The following is a 26,282-nucleotide window of genomic DNA, read 5'->3' as shown; positions in this document are numbered from 1 at the left end:
CAGCTGGAGAAGGATAAGGTAGTTCCCAAGACCTAGTGCATCCAAGAGAAGGTAGATAAGGTGACAAGTCCCAGAGGAGACTGACGCTTTTGAAGGTGTTGTGACTTCTTATATACCGTATATTCCTGGGTCCTCGTAGAACTTCGTTATGACGTTCGTCCTTTTCCGGATCACATGCTGATAACGATACCTGTCGTCTACTTGCTTGTAGTAATAGTAAAGAAGCACGAGGCTTATGTGATAAATATGAGGTACGTGTAAAATGAAACGTTATTATCTTTTACGACTTAAAAGTTTTCAATGTTTCACTGAAGTAAAATGAACAAATGTAATCAATAATATTTCTTTATTGTTCAAAGATTGAGCAAATAACAAATCAATAACATTATCAACAATGTCAGCATAATTCTATGGCATATGCTAAAGCCATAACCAACAATAACAACAACAAAAATAATCTACATTTTGAACGCTGATGTATCGCCCACAATTCATCGATGCAATAGACTCACCGAGGGCGTCCCATATGAAAGACCACCAAAGACAAAAGTGATGTCCTGTTGAAAAGTGTTCTCCAGTCTATGAATCTCTACTGGCCCAGAGAATCACTCCCTTACGTCAAATTAACCTGCAAGGAAATTTAGAATTTAAATTATTGTTTCATAAATGTAGGATGTTACACCAGAAATAGGATATATATTGGAAATTTGCATTTGAGAAAAAATAACTTTTTGCAAGCACCAAGATAAATATTGGTAAGTTTGTTTTAAAATTCACTTTCAATTGGATCATTCCATTGGATAGTACTGTTATGTTTTCTTGGCCAAGTGTCAGTCACTTCTTGTCACAATTATGTGATTTGTTGCACATTAATTAGAATATGGATTATCTGCATTTTTATTTATTTATTTTTTTACTTCTATGTTTTATATGGTATATTTTGTCTCGTCCCAAAATTCGATATGACTTGACTCGAATTTCGAGACGAGTGCAGACACAACCCGTCGAGTCGAGACATCATTTTCTCTAGACGAGACGAGACAGTATTAATTTCTACTCGATGCTTCTCTTGCGCATTCCTAACTATCAATCGCATTATTACATTTAACTGCATATACTATTAAATTTTATGTCAGCTAATACTTGTTTCGTTAAATTTGAACAGTTAATCTTAGTCCGCGGTGAATGAGTGGTAGAACGTTCACGTTTTCTGCATGCGGTTCTTTGTTCGATCCCAGCTCGCGGTGGACAAATACCGTGTGTGTGGGTTTCCTCGGATTTTTTCCTTTCTTTCTACTTTTTTTCATTCCACTATTACATTCATTTTTAATCATGACTGTCTCCTTTAGTCTAGCCTGCATAATCGTGGGACGTAAAACTCAAAGATTTCATTTTTTTAAATCTTAGTATCAATGGTTTCTCAAGCACCACTAACATTTTCTAAAAACTCGTAGTAAACTCGTGTTCCACGCATTATTTGTGCAGGCAATGCTATTATTAGATAAGCAAATTTAACGTCAGAGTGTTTTATCATTGTTAATCAATTTTAAATATACATGAACCTCTGATTTGCACTTGGAAGTGAGTAGAAATTAATGATATATCCCACTTCCACCGGAAATGTCAGGTTATTAATTGATAGGTGAAATCTTATCAACTAAGTCAGAGCAATTATCCAAAATATTGGAAACAAATACAGAGTTTCTTTTTTTAACCTAGAAAGGCGGATCCAGGCTCATTGCACAAGGACCACTAGCACACGTGCTCGGTAAGCAAATTGTGTGTATGTAATTTCTAAATATACTGACACATACCATATGGCGCACATGCTCTGTAAACAGGTCCAAATAGGTTTTCTCCAGAATTCTTGTATTACTGAAAGATTAATAGAATGGAAGAAGCTATGAGTGAAAATAGTGCATAACGTCTAATCCGGATGCTAAGCTGTGTTAGGACCGTAGGCAGCTAAAACAACTTAAACAAAGAAATGAAATCTTTTATTTTAACATCCTACTTCTATGCCCATTAGGTTAAGGGAGACGATGATTAAAGCAAATGAATGATGATTGATGAATTGGTGGAATGAGAAAGTGGGGGGAAATGGGAGTAAACCGAGAAAACCTACGGACACGATATTGTCCGCCACAAGCTTACTTGGGTGGGTATCGAACTAGGGACTCTACCAACCAGAGGAAGGTGTTTTACCACCAAGCCACCGTCCCTCAGCATTAAAAAAGAGGCAAGCAATCTTGAAATAGAATTGAGTTTTATATGACTATCTTGAACTGTCAATAGCTTTGTAGTCAACACGCATTAGAGGGATTGAAACATAAACTTAAAGATTCAATGGAACGTCATACATAGAGTTACCTGAAGTAAAAGAGTAGAAATAAACAATTCTTAGTAATAAAATCAGGACATGTTCCATTAGACAAATAAATAAACATAACGAAATGTTAGCCGTAGTATACAGGGTGTTACAAAACAATAGCGTCAATGTTTGTGAGGTGATTTCTGACACCAACATAAGACAAAATGTATAAACCAACCTGGGTGCACAAATGCTTCCTTTCGGAGTTTAGGCTGCCGCAAATATGAAAAAAAAATGAACTTCAAAGGCCCACAGCTCCAAAGCCATGGAGGCTACTGTAGTCCGATCAAGACTTCACTTAGGAACTAACACGAGCCCTATCCAAAAATTTATCTTTCAGAATCCTAAGGTATTCACTCAACAATTTTTATAGAGGGAGTTTGGCTACGAGCATATAATTTGAAGTACTCACCAACTACCTCTATAAAAATTGTTTCGGAAGTACCGCACGATTCTAAGACTTGGATATTTGGATAGCACACATACTACTTCCTAAGTGAAGTCTTGACCCGACTACGGTAGGTCCCATAGTTTTGTAGCTATGGATGTTTAAACTTCATTTTTTCATGTTTTCGGCAGCTTATAACTCCGAAAAGAAGCATTTGTGCACCCAGATTGGTCTATAGAATACTTTTTGTCTTATCTTGGTGTCAGGAATCACCTCCCAAAGGTTGTCGGTGTTGTTTTGAAACACCCTGCATATTATATACTGAATATATGATACCACAAAATAATATAATCAACATGAATTCCAGACACACTCATATGACTCGAACTTGGGCGAGGAAATCAGGAAGTTATAGGATTAAATACAGTAAATCAGAACATAAATTATTATTTAAAAATTTCAATGTGAAAATACAAATTAACAAAAGTTATTATATACAAGTTGTATTTTTTTCTTTATTGAACGAAATCTTACTAGGGAAGGTTGCGTGGTGTTACTCTAACTTCATAGCGATAGTATGCTTAATCGACTCCTTCTTACATACAAAACAGTTACGCAAACGGAGAAATCCTCGATCGCAAGCGTGTTTGGATTACGAGCGTTATATATATACACATATATACATATATATATATATATATATATATATATATATATATATATATATATATATATATATATATATATATATATATATATCAGATTATACAGAAAGTTTGAAGTAACCATTTTTTGAAATAGACGTTTCATTTTTGATATTAGGGAGTTTCCTTGGGTGCCCATCAGAATGATGAAGTCAAAACAAATGCAGTTTGCGACATAAGAGCATTTATTGGAAAGAGGGTGAACGGTAATGGCGTCTTACGACTTGCAAATTGCTTCCTGTATTACATACAGGGTCCAACAGCGCAATTTCATAAATCGAGCCACATACAAACAGGCAATCAAATTCATATGTAAATTGAGGAAAATCTGCTTGAGAGCGTTTGCTAGCCTTAAAAACAGTTTAGCACCAACGGATATTTGGCTTTTCCCAAGGTTAATAATGGGACTTTTCCGTCTCGCCACCGTAGAAAAGTTCAAAACCAACGCGAAACAAACTTCGGAAGATAAGAAGACTTTCATCGGTGTTTCCGGCAATCGTTGAAACAAGTGTGCGTGTGTGTTCCGAAGGTGTCTCCTTTGAAGGCAATTTAGTAAACGTGTACTTATATTGTGGTAATAAAGAGCGAAAACAAACTTCCAGGAACTTTTTGATCGTTCCTCGTATATATATTATATATGATTATATATTGTGATTATTATATATGTAATCATTTCCAAATATTGAGAGATCACGGAATGATAGCAACCAAAGATGTAATTAGACATAGAGAAGTTTACTGAAGGAGAAGTTTACAGAAGTTTACTGCATCTCAGAAGCAATATTTTTTTTTCTCAAACGACTTCTAATACTACTAGATTAAACTTGTTGCCTAAGTTTAGTATTTATGTAAATAATGAGCAATACACGGGGGTGATTCAGAAAGTAATGCCTCCAAGCTCACTACTTGACTAATAGTACTGCAAACGTTCTGAACTTTTTTTATCATTAATGCACTGATGTTTAAGCTATAGCATGTCACTTGTTTCATCTTCCTATCTCTTCTCGTTCCAGAATAATGGAGCAATCAACAGCTTCCACTGATAACGTCCGGTTGAAACAGCGAGCTGTCATTGAATTTCTGATTGCGGTAGGTTGTGCGCCAAGAACATTCATCGCCGGAGATGAGTCGTGAATATACCATTACGACATAGAAACAAAGCATCAGTCTTTGGAGTACCGCCACACGTCCTCTCCTTCGCCTATAAAATTCATAGTTGTCCCATGTGTTGACATTCTACCTTATCCTGACTATAGTCCGGCTCTTGCGCTCTACAACTTTTGGCTCTTCCCCAACCTTAAGGATCACCTTAAGAGGCTTCATCAAGGCGAAATTAAAATGCCACTAATTTTACAGTAATTATGTGCTAGCTTCAAATAGATAAAATATAATCGAAATGTGGAACAAGAGCGCCCTAGACAATGTCATTTTACATGAGATGCCGTTATCACGACTCACTTATCTGCTTTCGATTTCGAGCCATTTTGAAAATTGGGATTTATTTTCGCGTTTCTAAACGGCTGAAAACGGAAAGCCACTAGGTGACTTGTGATAACGGTACCTCATGCAAAATAATATTGTCTAGGGCGCTCTTGTTCCACATTTCAATTATCTCTTATCTATTTGAAGATATCATATAATTACTGTAAAATTAGTGGTACTTTAATTTCGCCGGGATGAGGCATCTTAAGGGACAACGCTACAGTTGTGACTCGGAGGTGAAAGAAGCCACCACAATTCTTCACTGAAGAATGAGAAACCTTGTTTCACGTGTGCTCAAGTGTATTGCCTGTGATCGGGACTATGCTGAAAAATGATGTCATCATTTGTAGCTGAAATCGTAAGCTTTGCACTGATATCTTGATGAGTGCTATCTGCCAAACACAAATAAAGATATCACCTTAGAGGCATTACTTTCTGAATCACCCTCTCGTCTTATTCATTTTCTAAAAAAAATGTTGAATTAAGTATCAGCAACATTAGATATATGTCAATATCAGAATACATCCTTTTAAACTTGTAATAATGTACACTCATGTCCAAAATGATTGTCGCATATCTATAACTGTCTTCTTGTAAGAATATAATTTGATAATGATTTTGGAGGGTACCTTTGATACTTGTACAGCGGTGGACACTTCTAAATGGTACAGCCATATGGAGATTTACGGCTAAGGTGTACCATTTAGAAGTGTCCACCGCTGTACTATGTGTATAATCGGAAAATTTATATTTGTTGTAAATTTCATAGGAAAAGAATTATAAATACGAAAATTAGAATGAGTAAAACAAAATGTTGCTAAATGAACAAGAAAGCTTTATTTTCGTTTTATTGTTCTTGTTTACTGCTGCTTTGACATGAAACTTGCCACATACCTGTCTTTGCCGATTATACACATACTAACGTTACAAGAAACACCGGGCGAATTCGCTATCAAATTATATTCCTATAAAAACATATTTGTAGACATGGGACAATAATTTTGGACATAAGTGTACATCAGCATATACTTTTAGATGTGTAATGGCGATTCTCTACATGTTATTAATATTGCATAACTTAGATTTTGAAAATATTTGTTTGTTTGGAGTACCTTAGTATATTTGTGATTATATTTGCGCTAAGCTAATGGTACCATGTCTGATCAGAACTGATACTTTTTTTCTTGAAAACCAAGCAAACTGATGAAAGTCCAGAAGAAAATTTGTTATGGTTCATCTGCTTTTATTTATATAATTCAAAATAAGCAATGTTATAATTCGCATTTGGAGACCATACACAAACAACAGAAAAATATCGATCAAAGATGTTAGGCTGATCAATATGTTCAAGTTTAGTTTTATTTCTGCGAATAATGATGGAAATATAATAAAATGAATACTATCCCAGTTGAATATGGTGACTCAATTTTACTACACAGACAATAATACAGGGTGTCCCAAAAGGCACTTTACAACTTTGTCATATAACTCGACTTGTGATTCACTTAGAGAAACACAGTTAAGTTAGTCTGATGCACCAACACAAAAAATAGTTTATTCTGTTTTTTTTAATGAAGTTCTACATGCACGCCCCTGGTGACACGTACAGTATTTAGTCAATATTTCAACTCGGTCGAAACCCTTTCTAACATGTCAACGTCAACTGTCTTAACAACTGCCGCTACTATTACCTTAAAAACAGCAATGTCATGCACGAGCAAACAGTACACTAGGTCCTTGACATAACCCCATGAAAGAAGCCTACAGATGTAATGTCAGGGGATCGAAGTCTGACCATCTCTTCCAATCCTGTTAAGGAGACGTTTCACTGGCCAAGGATGTACACCATCTTACTGGAATAGGAAATGTGGTTGCCAGCTATGCAATTGTCGCATGAAGTATAGTTCAAACATGTCCAAACAATTTGAGGAATTCAATGTTTCTTGGGCGAAAATGAACTACCTTATAATGCGAAAGGCTAACATGTACCCTCCAAACATGAACTTTCAGACTGTCAAGCATCACCTTATTTACAGAATATGGATTTAGTAGAGATCTAGATGCGTTCGTTATGTTTATTAACTTTCCCACACACATGAAAAGTTAATAAAGATACTGAATGCAGAGTGCTTTACATTAAAAAAAAAAATTGGTTAGTGCATCAGGCATTTACCACGGCACAGAAACAAAATATGTATATATATACTTATGTTGCTCCTGTCACCTGGAAATGCGAAACATTTATTCATTGTCTTACATAACGGAACTTCTTGAGTTGTGTATCACACAAACTTTATTTTGTTTCTCTAAGTTTATTACAAGTCGTGTTATATGACATTGAAATTTTAAAGTATATAAAGTGAAAATTTAAAGTATAAACTATAAAGTAAATTTTAAAGTATTTAAAGTATATTAAAGTATATTTTTCCTTGTAGATAAACTGATTCCTTCTGAAAACTTGTTTCTAGAGCCATTGCTTGTCTTGGCTCCTCATTGAGAGTTTCATGATATTTTGTAATTCTAATACATTTTAATACTTGCATTTGCTTATGCAAGCTCGTAGAGTATAAGTCATTGAAAACCAATGAAACAAAAGCAAAAGCAATACGAACCTTACCACTTCCACTGATCCTATCTTCGGTTTCCAATCATTTTCTTAAAGTCGTCAGCATTCCATAATAGAGGATGTCCAGTTGGTATATCTTCCGACCCTTGCATTAGCTCAACATCATCTGAAATTGTAATAGTGTCATTGTTGTCACTTCTTCTTTGAAGCAATGATCGTTCACTGAAGTACTTCTCCTCAGGATCTCCTCTCCTATCTTCATGTTCACCATGCAATCGTAATTTTGAACCAAACTCATATTCTGAAGTCTGCTGCAAAGGTCTAGATTTTCCTTCCATATATTTCTGGTCGTCTTCAATTGAACGGTAATGAGTATTAATAGGTTCACGTGCATCATCAAAATTGTGTTGCCAATGGTCCTGATGACTAAAAGATTGAGCATAGTTTTTATCATAATTATTGTCTGGTGTTTGCTCACTATCAGAATGTAAGTCAGAATTTGCCACAGTTCCTGGGTAATGGAAATCAGATCTTTGATCCCCATACCGATGAGTTGGTAGTTCCTTACTTCGATCATCATTTTTCAAAGTTTTTCGCGGCCTTCTATATGGAATAGGCACTCGCTTCGAGGTTCTATGTTCACTATACTCAGCCAAACTTTCCTTGTAAGAAAGTGGGGGATGATCTGTAGTAGTTGAACTGCGTAAGTGGCTTTGAATATGTTGAGAAGCCTCGTGAAACACGCTTCCCTGCACAGGAACTATAGTTTCTCTAATTTGAGACTGTTGTTCTATATTATCATCAACTGCGTAATTATCCCAGTGACTAGGTTGCTCCGGGGATGGTCGAAAAGGTGTATGACTAGTACCAATATGGGAGCCTCTTGTTCTATATGTGTGAGATACAGGTCCTTCTGGCATGTATTCTGGTTGACCTTTCAGATGTGCTTGATTATCTGTGATTTGACTATGAACGTCATGTCTTCCAGGTGGGTGATGTGGAACTTTTTCTTCTGCAAACACACCTTCACTGGCCTTGCTCATTGGATGCCTCATTCCATATTTGTCTTGTAGTGCTCTTCGACGGCTTCCATTATATTTGTTTTGAGTTTTTAGTTGTTTCTGCAGATTTTCTTCGAAAATTGCCTTTGCAAGTTGTTCAGCAACTGCTTCGCTATACTTCAGTTGTTGCTGAACGTCATCTGTGGCCTTTTCTTCTTCGTGACCAAAATCAGATTGCAAGTGATGAGAAAAGACATCTGGATGATGATGATTGTGCATTCCAGTATGAGCAACATGAGGTGGCTTGTGCTCAGGGATAGAAGTATGAGATGGTCTGTGCTCGTGTATGGTAGTAGGAGATGGTCTGTGATCAGGAACAGCAATATGAGATGGCCTGTGCTCAGGGACTTTATACCGATTCAAATATCTTGGATTAGTAAGGTCATCAGGATGCAATTCATAGTGGTGAGGGTGACCATGTTCCTCGTGGTCAGGATATATCTGGTGATATAAATTACTTCCTAACAAATCTTGATCTTCATCTCGATATGGTTTACGTTTCCGGCTGCTTGATGGATGTCTCTTGTAATTGGAGTATCCTTTTGCGTATCTATGATGATAACGTTTTCTCTTATCTTTATGACTATGGCTCCTATACGTACGTCCATAGGTAGTATTTCTATATCTACTATAGCCACGTCCTTCACCTGGAACGTAGTCTGCCGGTGATTTTCCCTTTGATCCATATCTCGTCGATCTGTACCTCTTATGTTTCGTTGAGGCACTAGCATAATGATCATGGTCGTGGGAGCCTTCTGGTGTTGAATCGCTACCATCTTCATAGGAGTGTGTATCAAGCCTAACGTGGCGATGATGATGGTGGTGGTGATGAGTATGTTTAGTGAAGTAGTGGTGATTGTAGTGAACCAGGTGTGGCACATGTACTTCTTTAACTTTTATCTTGACCTTCTTCCTAGAAAACAGTGAACATGATATTAAGTTTCAGAGAAAACTACAATGAAATCGTACAAACCGAAATATAATTAACAAAATAAAATATTGTTTCAATTGTATATAATTCTGTTCTTGTCTTCCAACTAGGGAAATTGGTACTATTTGTGATTAACCAGACAAAATAACAATTCATATGGTTGCGTACTTTGATACAAAAAATTAAACTAAATTGAAACTAATCAGAAATGTTAATGATCTCAATTTTTTTGTGTGAAATATTGAAGGAACCTGATACATCCATATTTATTTAGGCATCTTATTTTTACCTCACCTTGTAATGAACCTAAGTGAATATAATTTGATGATACTGAAATTGGATTATTTTATACAACAAAGAAGATATGTTAACGATTTAGCTTCTTGTTTGATACTATAAAAAATTGAAATACTTTAAATACGTGGAGCTATCAGAAAGTAAAGTTACAAAACCTGCAGTGAAACGTGCATATTATTTTATACAGCCAACAAAGAGTACATACATTAAATTATTATTATTTTATTTTATTTTATTATTATTTTTTTTTTTTACATAAACTCCATACCAGTTGAGTTATTTGTCGCATTGTGGAATGAGTTTGAAGATTCCCTCCTGGTAAAAATTCTACCCTAGCATGTTCAGCCATGTTGTCACGAAGTGTTTCACTTCCTCGTCTAAACCAAAGTGACGGCCTCCTACGTGCTCATTCGAGTGCGGAAACAGGTGAAAGTCGCTTGGAGAAAAGGTCCAGACTGTAGGAAGGGTGGTCGATAATGTCCCAGTGAAACTGCTTCAACAGTACGGTAGTCTTCTGGGCTGTATACGGGTACAGTGGCGGCGTAAGGCAAACTGGGGCCCGGGGCCAGTGAAGTAGATCGGGGCCCCTTCTCGAACATTGATGATTTATGCATTGCTATTTTTGACATTCATTTGCATACTTATTCTTTCTGTTTACTCCTCCTCCCCCTTACCCGTTGGTGTGTGTGTGTGTTTGAACCATTTTAATTTGGAATATGTTAAATAAATGGGATGACATTCAGCATATATATATATATATATATATATATATATATATATATATATATATATTCATTTTTAAACAAGGGACATGACAGAAAAAGGATTAGGGATACAAGTGTAACGGAAACTACAACCCATGACTTAAGTAATGCTCCTAATAATACATTTAGAGACAAATTTACGTACAAAATGTAACAATGAGCTGATATTGAAAAATATGCAAATAATAATATAACCGATGCGATTTCTAAATGTAAGTTCTCAGTTTTCTATAGAATTTTCTTGTTCGGTTGGTGTTTGTCCTGTGCAATTTCTCATATGATAAGTTTATTCATAGTCTCTCACCTGTCTGAGTTTACGCTACATGAGTTTTATTTGATTAGATTTTTCTCATACAATTAGCCCCATTCACTTTAACATTCGTTTTTTCTCCAGTGATAATATATGATACTTAAACACTTTTTTTTTTTTTTTACCGAAATAGTAAATCATGGCTAGAACAGATTTCTTTCCTGCGTGTCTTCTTCATTTATCTTTTACTAGGTTTCTCCCCAGTGATAATATACGATCTATTTAGTGCCACTGCTTTTGCCGAAATATCAATAAATAGTTAAGCATTAGAATCTTTCTCTCATGTTTCCAGATTTCACCCTTGTTTTATGATTCCATTATTTTTTGTATTTAATAATTCAGTCATATTTATATTCTGCCACTTATGACTGTTTCCATTACCACTTACTAACACACTTAGTATTAGAATATACTGTAACAAAAAATCCTGAATGTGATAGGGCTACATCATGTGTGAGCACAGAATTCTATTATGGGTTGTGTACCATCCTACTTTTCTTTACCACCCATACCAGTCGATTGACAGATCTTGACGGCTTTTTATTATTCTTTTGGTACTTTTGTATTTTTATTGTCTTAAGTTGAAACATGAAACTACTTTCGACAATAGTTCCACTACCTTATTAGTCTGTGTTCCGCCAGCATTCAGAATGCTACCTTCCTTGCTTTAGTAGCTGCGAAAGTATCAACTATATTATCAAAATTCAAAGTAGATGCTATTCCATTATCGATAGAAAGAATGTCCAGATTCGTGTCTTTCTTGACTCATAGTGGAGCGTAAGTATGATCTTATAAGCTTCATTTTGCTGAAAGACCTTTCAAATGATGCGACAGATACGGGTAGTGTTATCAAAATCTGAAGAGCGGTTGCCAAACTTTTGTAAGCTTCAAGCCCCATTGAAAATACATATTTCACTATACCTTGTGGGGAAAAGTCAAGTTGTTCTTTAGGATTCTAAGCACACCTTAGTGAACGGATAATATATAAACAATTCTATGCCATCCAGGTCATTCGGTTAGAACAAAGCCAAATCAGAGCAACAAACATGCTTTTAACCTTTTCTCGCTCTCATCATTTAGCTCCTGCACGAAGTTGGCAAAGTAAGAAAATAGTTCAATTTTATTTTATTTCTATCTAAATACAGAAGGAAGCAATATAACATAATTCACATTTTTTCTTTTGAACATTTGAACACTTGTTTTCTTATTGAACATCTTATTCACTCTAAATTTGTGGGCTGAAGTGTAAATTTGTACGCCAAGAGCAAAAAGGGAGAAACCAGCTAAGCAAAAGAGTTTCGCTCGCTGTAAATTCGACTTGTAAAGGACAAAAGAAAAATGACAGAAGGAAAACAAGCAAATCAGCAACTATAGCGTCTGCACCAAAGAGCTTTTAGTTAGGAACAGAATGCTAGTACCCTAATATAAAGGTAACCAAGAAAGTTCTGTCACTTTTTCACCAACCACACTGAACATTGATATGTCACCTAAGACGTACCTGGAAAATCAAAAATAATCCCCATCAGCATGGATGACCTTCTGCCAACGTTCTGGAAGGCAATGGATTCTCTCGCGATAGAACTTGGTGGGCCGTGAAGCAAAGAAGGTATCAAGTGCATTTTGCACCTCTACTAGGGATTTGAACTGCGTCCTCTAAGGTGATTGTCCAAGGAATGGAACAAGTAAAGTAATAATCGGACGATCCAATGTCCGGGCAGTGTGGCGGATGAAATACTTGTTTTCCATCCAAGGCGTAGAATGGTGTCTGGGTCATCCTAGCCATGTGAAGCTTAGCGTTGTCCTGTAACAAGGAGAAAACCTTTGCGATTCAGAAGTGCTTTCTCCAGAGTTTTGAGTTTTTCTTAAACGCTGCTCAACTGCTGACAGTACACAGTTGTATTGATGCTTTGAACAGCTGATAGCATTTCACGATGCACGATAAAGCGAACTGTCTACCAAACACACGGGAGGACCTTCTTCTGGTGCAGTGCTGGTTTCGGCTGTTTTTGAACCGGTTCATGGGATACTAACCAATTATGATGGCGCCGTGGAGCTTCGTACAGGACCCATTTTTCATCATATGTCAACATCCTGTCCAGAAATGGCTTTTTCTTCAAACAAGCCAGCAAAGAAACACAGGTATCTGCTCGCGTTGCCTTCTGGCCCGGATCCATTCATATGGTACCCATCGACCCAACTTGTAGTACCTCCCAAGTTGATGGACGTGTTGCCGAACGGCTAATTCTTCACTCACACGGAATTGTAGTTTCAATTCCTCACACGTCTGGCCACTGTTCGCCTTGATTGCTGCTTGAAAATTTTCATTTTGTACATGTGTTGTTCTTTTGGCGCGTGGTGCGTCTTCCAGTGTTTCGTCATCGTCTTTAAACTTGTTAAACCGCCTTTGCACTGTCCACGTAGTCACGACACTCTCACCAAAGGCCTATCATATCTTCTGCCTTGCTACAGCGGCATTTGACCCCAGTTTGAACTTGTACACCATTCTCGCCCTTAGGGCTGTCTGTGGAGGTCCCATTTTCACTCTGTCCTTGCGCAAGTTCATTGTGTAACTGAACTGCCACAATCAGGTAGTATATTGGGTATATCCACACCAACAACTGACCTTCGCCTTATCTCCATTCGTATTCAACTCACGGTGTGAGGGCGAATTGAACACAGACCTCCACAAAAAGCGACAGAACTTTCTTGGTTACCTTTATAATATTAAAGTTTCAAGAATTTCGATGAATAACTTTCAAATAGGTTGCTGAAAGTCGAATAAATATGACGCGTGCTATACGCTGGCTTTTAGCATCCATCTACAAATATATATTTGAGGTTGATTTTGTTAGGCATGTGCCTTTTATTATTAGTAACTTTTTCTACTTGATGTTAATCACAATGAAAATTGTGATACGTGAGAAATGCACAAAGAGTAGTCTACTTTTATAGTTACAAATGGAAGGGGTAGATTGGTACAGAGCAGTGGGGGCACGTTGGCCCGTACCAATCCACCCCACATGCATGTGTACTACTGTGCCCCAACTGAACTTCAGGATCATTAATTCCTATAACTGAAAAATTACTCCAGGCAGGGCAATTTAACATAAATGAAATTATTTGTAAAGAATTACACTTTCATGCGACATAAGTAAGTTTTCAAAAATCCAGTGCTTATTACAAATATAAGCTTACAAAGACAAAAGTGAAAACTTACTTTTGCTCTAAGAAATCAAGTTTTTTTTTTCTGCACAGAGAAAATAACGCTGCGTCCATCCAACACAAGGATGTTGATCCAACAACTGTGCCTCACGATGTTCGTTTTTCACCAATGTTGCCAACACCAAACTGTTGTCCATTTACCTCTTCACAGTGGAAAAATATCTAACTCGTACAAATGTGCCCCGTGTACCAATGCCCCCCTCTCCCCTATACTTCGACTTTTCTTTTACTATATTTTAATCTACACTCAGATTCAGTGACGACGCCAGCTGTAAGTTCCTAGGGGGGCAAAGGAGGGGCAGATACATTTTCGGGGAGGCGGCTATTTTCCACACCAAAAATGACATTTATTATGTTTGACTTACTTTACATTGTGTATTTCGTTGTTGTTTTTATATTAGGCCTATATGATAAACTTATTTCAAGTAAAATTTGTAACTAACAAATAAGTAACGTCTGCACATGAAATATTTTTCAATGCAACTTTTGAAACCTAAATTGAATTACTTTCGCGTTTGCTACAAGTAACAAATTCGTCTGGTACTATATGCTGCTGAAAATCTCGTAATCCAACCCAGAAGGAGTGTAGGTACTAGGTAGAAAGATGAAACTGTAGTTTTGAAAAACAAGTTTTCAACAAATTTTCATATTAATAATGAAAACAAATTTTCATAATAATGAAATTCTTATTGCTTTCTCAGGCCTCTGAAGTGATTATGTGTGCCCAAACAGCGAATTTCACGAACATCCAGATCACAACTATTATAACATTTTTGTTCCACCAACGATAGTCACCAAAGTAAATTAATGAGAAAATCAGTGAAACACTACGGGACTCCCCTCCATTATATACAGTGGTGAAGAAGTAATGGCTTAGTTCAAACGTTGCGGTTTCTCAACAAATTATGCTTTACATCCAGGATGACTTCACATCCAGTGACTGTTCCCGAAATCATGCATGCAATTTGTGACATTATTCTTGAAAATTGAAGCATTTCAGCCAATGGTAGATATAACCTGGGGCCGGGGTTCCTACGCCACCCTAGTTTTTGACTGATAAAAAGAATTTAAGCTATTATTTATACACTTTTTAAAGTGTATAGTAAACTCACGATATACTTATTATAGTCTGAGGTCTGGCTGCAACCCCCTTCCCCAGTTTTTACCGTCTCAGTAAAACTTGTGTCAGAGATTGTGGGCATTTCTTTGGAACGCGTCTGTAGTATAATTCAGAATGGCTTGGGTATGTGCAAGTTCTTGACACAATGGGTTCCCAAAAAATCTGCCAGGAGAATAAAAGAGTGACGGCATTAAGAGAAGTCTTCTTCCAATTTGAATGTAATACTGATCATTTCGCTCACGAATATTAACCATGAACGAAATATGGTTGTTCCACTATGATCCTGAAAATAAACAACAGTCAATGGAGTAGTAGCACTCATTTCTCCCTCGCAAGAAGTTCAAGACACAGAAGTAGGTTGAAAAACAGTTTGCAACATTCTTCTGGGATAAATATAGAGTCGTACAGGGATGCGCACGAGACAAGATTTATGGCTGTCTCGTCTCGAAAATGTGCTGTAAAAGTGATGTCTCGACTCGAAAAATGTATATTTTTCTATTGGAAGAGCCATGTCTCGACTCGAATTTTGTCAGGAAAATCCTGTCTCGACTCGCCTCGTGCGCATCTCTAGTCGTACTCATAGACTACCTCCGCAACGGCCAGATATTTAATTCAGAATCTCTACATTACTCACAAAACTGAAAGAAAAAAATCAAAGTTCAACACCGCGGAAAATGAAAAGAAAGGAATTGTGTTCCTTTAAGAGAATACACCTGTCCATCGAACCCCTGCGAACACAATTAGCATTGCATAATCTAGGATTTCAATGTCTAGATCATCATCCTTATTCCCCAGATTTAGTTCCGTCTAACTATTGCCTGTATTTATTTCCTAAACTTAGATCTGATTGAACTCTAGATCTGATAAGGGTAGTGTTACGAACAGTGGTGCGAGGAAGTCTCCAGATTTTTAAAACTTCTGCAGAACTGGAGCACTGTACAAGGTAGTATATTGACTCTCGGGGGAAGTGTAGAAGAAGTAAAACTTCACCATTCCACATGCACTGGGTTGGGCTACGAATTTTTCAGCAGCTCCACGTACATTTCTAGTCAATATGGTAGACGTCATGTCAGTACTTTGAAACAAAATAAGTAAGGGAGCACTAGTGCATACCATTACTAACTAAAGATCAACACTCTGAAAATACGTTTTATTGGGAGCTAAATAAATAATCGATTTAATTCCATACATTTATTATTATCATCATTTGGAGGAAGGGACAACACAACTTTTTTTTTTCCTTCAAAAAATTAAGCCCTGGTAGTCGCAAATTAAGCTGTTATAAGCCCATCCTCCGAATATTGAAAGCCGAGAATAATGTTCCAGGTAATAGAAGTATAAAACCTTTAAATAAAACAAAATATGAAACTGAAAACTTCAAAACTGGATAAATACAAACATGTTATGTAATTGGTTTTACCTTTCTTTTGTTTCTAATCGAAGTTGATCCAATGAGAAGAAAAGAAGTCGACGAAATCTACTATTGTTCGCTAGGCACAGTAATTAAAATTCATAAGAAAGAACTGTAACTAAAATTTACCGGAAAAGGCGCTAAATTAGAAAACAGAAATATGCGTTCATACCAGACGCTCAAAGAAACCTTGAGGTCTAATCTGCCACATAGTAAATGCATGGAAAGTAGACTACAATTTGTCAATGAAATTGGTTATGATACTGATATAAAATACTATATGTAGAATGATTTATGATTGTAAGAGTCTGGGGGGGCAGTCTAGATGGCAGTCAGGGGGGCAGAAGTAGTCACCAGGGGGGGGCGCTCGCCCCCCTTGCCCCCCTCTGGCGTCGTCACTGCTCAGATTTTTCTTTTAAATTTCTCTGAAGTAATTGAACAGAGTGAAATTTTTATTTTATTCATATTTTAATCCATACTTTTTTCCTTTGAATTTCTTTAGGGCCCCAACAGTGAAACTGATTTTACTTACTTTCCTCCTACATTCAGATTTTTTCTTTAATTATTTTTGGGGCTCCCAAGAGAGTGAAACGTTTGTATTATTATTTTTTCACTTACATTCAGCTTTTCCTTTAAATTTCTTTGGGAGCCCACAAGATAATAAAACTTGCAGGTCCCCAAGAGAGTGAGGTCCTAACCTATATGTTCTTTAGCTTAGACGGAAATCCGGCACTGATTAGTTTTATTAGACAGATGTTTTTGTTGTTTCATCTATTATTTGGTGTAATATTGATTGACAATTAATCAATATTTACTTTTACTTTTAGGGAAGCTGTGAATAATAAACCTTGACGGCCCTTGTACCTCACGCTAACAAGTTTCTTTAGTAATTATTTTTTACCTACCGTCCGGGGGCCCCCGCAAAGTGGGGCCCGGGGCGGTGGCACCGCTCGCCCCGCCCTTACGCCGCCACTGTACGGGTACGTAAGAAAGATGGCGCCTTTCAACACCATTCTGCGACATGTTTATGATACGTTATAGGCTATCCGTAAACCTCTCTCAGCTGCTGTGAATTTCAGCAGCGGTTACATGTTTCGCTCATATGAATCGAATAACTGAGCGGACCTCTTCGCGAAACTAGTTTTGCAAACGAGTCGCCATTTGTGTTTACATATAACTAGCGTGATAAAGGGCAGGTAGCTGAAACTCTGCACAGTTGCCAACTTCATGTATTAAAATTTACCACCCACTCCTCATTCCTCTATAACAGGTGAAACTCCAGAAAAATCGGCCTTGCAACCTAAGTTTCTGATCCTCCCTCGTAGTAGAATTAATGACATGAACAAGTTTACTTCTGTTTAATACAGCTATAACTGCACACTTCTTGAATGCGTTATATCTAGGCTTGCTGACTCTATGATATACAATTTATACAATTTCCAGATATTTCTCAAAACCATCAGTCGTTTTTTTTTTTTTATTATTTAAAACGTTGTTTAATAATCTTGTCAATGTCCAGAGGCTAACCAAGAGCCGGGTAACCCGGGCGACTGCCCAGCACGCAACAGTGAGGGGGCGCCAAAACGAGTAAATTTTATAACCTGTTTCCAACTGACTTGTTTTGATTAATAATTTTGTAAAGTAGCGGCAATTACAATATTCACGAAGAAATTAAATGCCGACTAAAAGCAGGGAATTCGTGTTACTATTTGGTTCAAAATCTCTTGTCGTCGCGAATTCTGTCGAGGACTTTGAAGCTTAAAATATATAAAACGATAATCATGCCTGTTGTTCTGTATGGTTGCGAAACATGGTCGCTTACTCTGAGGGAAGAACATAGACTGAAAGTATTTGAGAACAGGATCCTGAGAAGAATATTCGGACCCAAGAGGAACGAGAATGGAGAATGGCGGAAGCTTCATAACGAGAAACTACATAGTTTATACGGTTTACCCAACATTGTTAGGGTCGTCAAGTCTAGGAGGCTTAGGTGGGCAGGTCATGTAGCTAGAATGGAAGAAAGTAAAAACGCTTTCAAAGTCTTGACTGGTAGACCCATAGGAAAACGACCATTAGGAAGACCTAGGCGCAGATGGGAGGATAATATTAAGATGGATCTCGCAGAGGTAGGAATACAAAGTAGAAACTGGATCCAACTAGCTAAGGATAGAAGTCAGTGGAGAGCTTTTGTGAACGCGGCATTGAACCTCCGGGTTCCATAGGCCATAGAGTTAGTTAGTTTAGCGGCAATTACACCATCATTTTCCATTCCACCATAGAAGAAAAGAGTTTCATAGTACCAGGGGGAAGGGGACGTATCGAGAAATAGAGACATGGCATGTAGAAGAAAGAATAGAGGAGGATAAGCTATTGTTCATAGCGGATCATGTTCTTTGTAAACTTTTCCCAGGCAATAAATGTTATTGGATTTTATATATGTTACTCTTTCAAAATGGTATTTCTCATAACATGGGAATTTCATTACATATTATCCACGACCTATTCAGAAAAGAATGGGTGGAAGATCAAGTATAGAATTACTGTTTGACGAATACAAAGACAAGGTAAATTTTGCATGAACTGAGGTAAACTTATCGCATTATATTCACCCAATATAAAATTTGAATTCATTAAAATCAATTCGACCGATGCCAGTCTGTGCCGATCCCAAAGTAGGGTTTCCCACTTTAACTCCACCTCAAAAATGTATTATTATTATTATTATTATTATTATTATTATTATTATTATTATTATTATTATTATTATTATTATTATTATTAATTGAATCGTGAATTATAGAAACAGCATACAAATTAGCAGCACACGTGTAATGTTGAGCCGTTCGTAATTGCCGCCTGAAATTCAGCGTGATGCACTAACCAGCTGATTTAAATTTTCTACGCACGACGTGCGAAGAAAATTAAAACAATCAGCTGATGCGTGTTTTAAAAATTTTAATTGTTTCATAACTTCAGCTACAAGATTTCAATAACAATCAAAAGTAAAAATTAATAAAGTAGTATTCAATAAATGCTGTTCGACATTGTTTTTGTTTATACATATCGGTGCATGAATAATAATAATAATAATAATAATAATAATAATAATAATAATAATAATAATAATAATAATAATAATAATAATAATAATAATAAACACAATGTAATTAATATCATATGTACCTTTTTAAGTACTCAATATACCTATATCGTCTGAGTATTAATATATATATATATATATATATATATATATATATATATATATATATATATATATATATATATATATATATATTTTAAAATGGGTTTAAATATTAACATCACTGTAATAAAATGTTAAATATCGGAAAGGAGTACGAAGGGGGGGGGGACAAAAGTCACTTTGCCAGGGTAAAAATTTTGCCATGTCAACGTCTTCCTTACTCTATTTGTTGTATTGATCTTATGAATACATACATTTTCCTTCTGCAAAAAACTTGTAAGTACTGAACTTATCGGGAAAAATTTACATAATGTTTGATTTCAACAAACAAAATAGTAACTGGTGTCTCAGTATGCTTTTGGTAGTTTCTTTAGTTCTGGTATATGGTAAATGTTGTAAGGAAAATGTGAAAGGTGCTAAATTAAGTTGTATAAAGAGTCGGAAACACTGCTACCGGAGTCAATGTGCTTACCACTCAGGACTCAACTAAAGTCAATTGATTACATGTAATCCTTCTGAGTAGGGCAGGTTCTAGGCAATTTGCCGCCCCGTGGAATACCATCATTACCCTACCCCGTTTCTCCAGAAAGAACAAATCTTAACAGCCACGGTTTGAAGTATACTACCCCATCATAGACAACGAAAGTAGGAAAAGTGCACTCAGAAAAACCTAAACACTACAAATGCAAAATCGTTATCTCTCTTTATTTTTTTTCTTTAAACACCTATAATAATCTAATATGTTAGTGAAAGATAGACCAAATGCACTTGCAGATGGAAAATGGCAGTGGTGTAACTAAAGGCTTGGGGGCCCTCACGCAGACAGCGTGGAACGGGGCCCCTTCTCTACGTCCAACTTCACGATTTGGGGGGTGGCTGACGTCTTGAGGTCCCCCCGCAATGCGGGGTCGGCGGGGCCCTTATTTACGCCCCTGGAAGATGGTAATCCTTTTTATAAAATTCAATATCGAGCTTGAATAAATAAGTTAGCAATATCAGCTCTTTTATGTTTATTACTTGATTTTTCTTCTACATCTCTTAAATTATTCTTTTTATCCTAAGGGAAAACTGAAATGAAATCTTTGAGTTTTACGTCCCACGGTTATGCCGGTTAGGCAAAAGGAGACGGTAATGATGAGTAATGAATCATATGGTAGAATGAAGAAAGTGGGAGGAAAGGGGGGAACCCCGATGAAACGCACGCACACGGTGTTTGTCCACCACAAAGTTCACTTGGCGGCGGCTGGGATTGAACACGGGACCCCAAGCACCAGAGGTGAACGCTCTACCACTTATGCTAAGGGAGATGACAATTGAAGGAAGTGTATGATGATCGAATAATTGGAGGAATGAGAATGTGGGAGGAAACACGAATATCCAGCGAAAAACTTCGGAAACGATGTTGTCCACCAAAAACTTTCTTGACCGGGGATCGAACTACAGACCCTACGCACTAGGACTAAGCGCTTTATCATTTAGGCGCCGTGCTCTCCTCGAAAATTATGAAATTAGTGTTGATGGGCACGAGTCGAGCTAAAAACTCGACTCGAGTTTCGAGTCAAGTGAAAGGTAATTTTCTCGATTCGAGTTCCGAGCCGACTCACTGTTTTTGAGGTAGTGTTTCGAGTCGAGTCGAGTTCGATAAATGGCTCGCTCGTTCAGCTGGCTTTGAAATCATGGCCTAATTAGACTGCAAAGCGAAAGCCATGACAAATGTAAGCAAGCAGTAATGTGGAATATTTTTTGTGTTGCACACGACATGGGGCATTGCTCGCATCTCGTCTCGTCTCTATAACGAGACAACAGTAGATTTTCATAACGAGACAGCATCAAATGTCGTGAGCACCAATCTAAGTATATAGTTCTTGCTATCAGGGTTGAGACCTACACGGTCGTATTCTTGAGCCCAAACAGAAGCCCAACACGGGTAGTGATGTAAAAAGACTTGGCTCAGTTCAACTGAGCGAACAGCTCGAGCCGGATCGATTGGTATGAGCAAATGGGCTCGGCTCAATTTAGCCGATGGCTTGAGCTGGCTCGGTTGGGATGAGCCATCGACTTGGTTGAAACGAGTCAATCGACTCGGCTCGACTGTGTTCAACTGAGCCCCCGGCTCGAGCCTGCTCGGTTTTGGTTGCCCATCAGCTCGTTTCGGTTTGTCTCAGGTAAGTCATCGGCTCAAGCCGGCTCTATTGTGAATGAGCTGTGAGCAGAGCCACTCGAGTTGTTGACAAGCGTAAACCCGGGCCGAGCAGTTTTGAACATGTTTGACCGGCGCCCTATAACCTTTAACATTTGGCTCGAGCCCGAATACTTGTTCATCCGAAACTCAAACCCCCAACTTAGTGAATGATTTTCTTCATTCCTAAACTTCACGACTACCGAGGTCGGCAGTCAACTAGTTTTTAGTATTCAGGTACAACCGCCTATCATTCATGTTTTTAATAATAATAATAATAATAATAATAATAATAATAATAATAATAATAATAATAATAATAATAATAATATAATTAGTTGTAGTAGTAGAGTAGTAGTAGCATCATTGATAACAATTATATTGTTTATGTAGAATACTTGAAACTATACACAGGATTTGGCTCGATTTGGCTCGTTTTTGACTCGACTCCATTTGAAACTCGACCTGAATTGGAGTCGAGTTTCGACTCGAGTTGGAGGATTTTTTTTTCCAGCCGAGTTCTCGAGTCGAACTAAAAAAATGTCTTTTTCTTTTCGGGTCGAGTTTTAAAGAAAACTCGCTCGAACTCGCTCGTGTTCATCCCTATAAATTAGTGAATAGTTCGCTTTTGGATAGTCACTTCACCTCATTTTACAATCGATTTCAGACTATTTTCTTAATTATTTCAATGGGAGAACACCGAAGTATTTATGCTTCTGAAGTTGCACGAACAAGATAGAAGTTTCAGATCTCTTCAGGAATTCACTACTAAATTATAAGCATACTACCCTAAAGTATGTTGTGATACAAAATAACTCATAAAGTAAGTGACGTACACTTCTCTATGCCCGTTAGGCCCGCTAGGCTGAGGAGGACTGATAACTCAGGCAAGCGACTGACGAGCGTTGGTGGAATGAGAATCCGGGAGGAAACGGAAGTACCCTGAGAAAACCTACAGGCACGATGTTGTCCACCACAAACTTATTTGGAGAGGCCTAGAGGTCATTTTCACCGTCATTGCAGATATTACTTTCCACCTATAGAAGTACTCTGGAGTTGCTAGTGGAACACATACCAAGAAAAAATCTCGATTTGCTGGAAGTTATCAGGTTTAATCCGTATAAAATGTATTAAGAATACGCTTCATTACGTAGTTTCTAACCTTCCCGTCAGAGGATGTGCAATGCAGCTTCTTGCTTTACAGCGCCTCTGGTGGCGAATATTTACTACTACGAGTATCGCACGAATGCATCATACTCCAGTCTTGTATTTTAACTTTTGCAAAGAAGCAGGACTTAAAAAAAAAAAAAGTCTTCCGGTCATAAATAGTAACGCAATTGACTCTAGAAGGAAATGAATATTAGCTTATTATTGAACGTTGAAAAATCTTCCTAACTTTCCTTTAAATGACATTTCTCAATTCAGTAAAGATCAATGTTCAATTTTCCGTATGACAGCTGCAACAATACTTCTGGTTGAAAAATACACACCTACATGTACAGCGGGGGACACTTCTAAATGGTACAGCCATATGGAGATTTACGGCTAAGGTGTACCATTTAGAAGTGTCCCCCGCTGTACAACTATACCCTAGTTTCAAAATTCAAAGGGATTTCTGTAGAATTGATCTACTCTATATGTCTGTCTTTCTGTAATTGTGTGTGTATGCGTGGAGCTCCCGTGATTCTACGTGGTTTGCGTATGCGGTTTCCATTCCTGCTGGAATTTCATCCGGTTTGGATGCCATCTTAAGCTGTAGGCCAGAAGTTTAGGTTGGGAGTAGAGATGGGCACGAGTCGAGTTCCCAGTCGAGTCAAATTTAATTTTCTCGAGTCGAGTCACTGTTTTTGAGGTCGAGTTTCGAGTCGAGTCAAGTTTGATAAATGGCTAACTTGTTTAGCTCGTTTTAAAATCATGGCCTGATTAGATTGCAAAGCAAAAGTCATGAGAAATGTAAGTAGTATTGTAGAATTCTGTTATTGTTGCTCACGAGAGGGGACACTACTCGCATCTCGTCTCGTTTAGATAACGAGACGACAATAGATTTTCATTACGAGACAGCCTCAAATCTCGTGGGCACCAATATAAGTATTACTGTAGTTCTTATCATCAAGACTGAGACCTGCACGGTCGAATTTTTGAGCGAAAGCAGCTCAACCCGAGTATTGATGTCAACCTGCTCGACTCGGTTCAACTGAGGAAACAGCTCGAGCCGGCATGGTTGGGATGAGCCATCGATGATCCCCAATTGAGTCGATGGCTGCAGCCGGATCGTTTAAGGTGAGCCATTAGCTCTGTTCGCCTAGGTTGGGATGAACCATCGGCTTAGAACGGCTCACTCGGGCCAACAACCCTAAACCCGGTCCGAGCAGTTTTGAAATGTTAGGCCGGCGCCCTATAGCTTTTAAGTTTTTGGCTGAAGCCCGAATACTTATTCTTCCGGATCCCAAATACAGAACCTCGTGATCCTTGCTTCCTAGAGTTCATGACTACCGAAGTCGGCAGTCAACTAGCTTTTAGTATTCAAAAACAAGCCGCCTATCTTTCATGTTTATATACATTGTTATAATAATAATAATAATAATAATAATAATAATAATAATAATAATAATAATAATAATAATAATAATAATAATAATAATAATAATAATAATAATAATAATAAAGTTGTAGTAGTATTATTGATAATAATTATATTGTCCATATAGAATACTTGAAATTACTCACAGTATATGGCTCGTTTTGGCTCCACTCGACTTGAAACTCGACCCTAATCCGAGTCGAGTTGGAAGATTTTTTCCTAGTCGAGTTTTCCGGTTGAGCTTAAAGATGTATGTTTCGAATCGAGTCGAGAATCAAAGAAAACTCACTCGAACTGGCTCGTGCCCATCCTTAGCAGGTAGGAGTGGGGAGTCTAATGTGTCTTGTAACAATTACCGTACTTGTTAACCTAATGTGATTTCAGCTTCAGGCGTTTCAATTAAATTGATACGGATTTGTATTTATACTTCTTTAATTAAACCCAAAGCGTGAGAAAATTCCAAGAACTATTTCGAAATGTTATCTATTGTATCGAATAGAATATAAAAATAATTCCCATTGTTATTTACAACAGAAAAATTTAAGCAAGAATTTCAAAAAATGTAACCTTTTATGTTTAAAAGAGAAAGAAAAAACACTAAATAAACGAGTAAAAAGTGTTGAATACATTTGAAATGTGTATACAATACATTTACCACTCAAGTGCTTGTTTTCTTTGTTTGTTTATCGTATCTAAATGTCTCCTTCAGTCCACTCAAATTTTAAAATTCTTCAAAATCACACCAATAAAAACTGAGAAGATATCACGAGAGTTAAGTGAAAATTTAGCTACGTCGGACGACCACATACGTCGAACTCACTGTGTTTCGTACCATATGACATATTAACATATCACAACTGCTTGAATGATTAACTGAATCATTGAGTTCGAAAACCAGTCATCTCTATCGGAGCTAATTTGAGAAGAGTGACAAACAAAACTAAATTAGTCAATATGCATCTGGCATATAACGCTGTTTTCATTTTCGGACCGTAGAACTGACGTTTGTCTACTTTTCAAAAATGAAAATAACCCTATATGTCAGATATATATTGACTAATTTAGGTTTGTTTGTCACTCTTCTCAAAATTAGCTTCGATGGAGATGACTGGTTTTCGAACTCAACGATTCAATTATTTTTCTTTCCCGTTTCACAGAAGGTCTTACTATTGGAAAATATTCCCAGTTTTTCCTTTACATGTATTTAGCAACATACTATGGAAGAGATTAATACCTGTAATTCTGAAATAGTATAGCAAATGTTCCTTACCCTTTTTGCTTATCATCCGCCTCTGTTTCAAGAACTAACACCAGGAACAGAAGAAGAAGAATCTGAGAAGAAAAATAATAAATTATTGTTTTTTTCTTTTCTAATAAGTGATAATATTTTTCCCCCTTAAAAAAATCAAATTTAACTTCTAGTACACAATATACATCCCATATTAAATTAACCACCAACTTCTGAAAACGAATCTATATCTAAGATGAAAGGATAAATAATTATATAATTAATATTGAATTAAAAACTATCCTTTCGAACGTGCTATTTGTGGTAAGGTAAGGTAAGTTCGAAAAATTAGTTTTTGAAACATTCGAGCTTGAAAATTATGAGACTTCTGAAATTTCAGAAATTATAAAAGAACTAGTTAAAGTTCTACCTAATCAACCGTATTTGTGAATCATGAAAAATTTA

The 26,282-nt window shown here is 37.0% G+C and overlaps 1 protein-coding gene across 1 annotated transcript in view; it reads right to left on the bottom strand.

Annotated features, from left to right (window-relative positions):
• Positions 1–364: 364 nt before the first annotated feature.
• The window catches only part of LOC145673857 (uncharacterized), a 57,897-nt gene continuing 31,979 nt past the window's right edge, over positions 365–26,282 (bottom strand). Inside the window, exons 2-4 of the mRNA XM_081743635.1 lie at positions 25,860–25,921; positions 7,558–9,485; positions 365–628 (exon numbers count right to left, since the gene is read on the bottom strand). Coding sequence (XP_081599761.1) covers positions 7,577–9,485; positions 25,860–25,921 — 1,971 coding nt within the window. The 3' untranslated portion in view covers positions 365–628; positions 7,558–7,576. The remainder of the gene's footprint in view (positions 629–7,557; positions 9,486–25,859; positions 25,922–26,282) is intronic.

Source organism: Thermobia domestica, chromosome 17 (assembly GCF_964235325.1).
Source record: "Thermobia domestica chromosome 17, izTheDome1.hap1.1, whole genome shotgun sequence".
Taxonomy (NCBI): domain Eukaryota; kingdom Metazoa; phylum Arthropoda; class Insecta; order Zygentoma; family Lepismatidae; genus Thermobia; species Thermobia domestica.
Note: the sequence above shows the minus strand (reverse complement) of the source record. Positions and strands in the feature narration are given on the sequence as shown.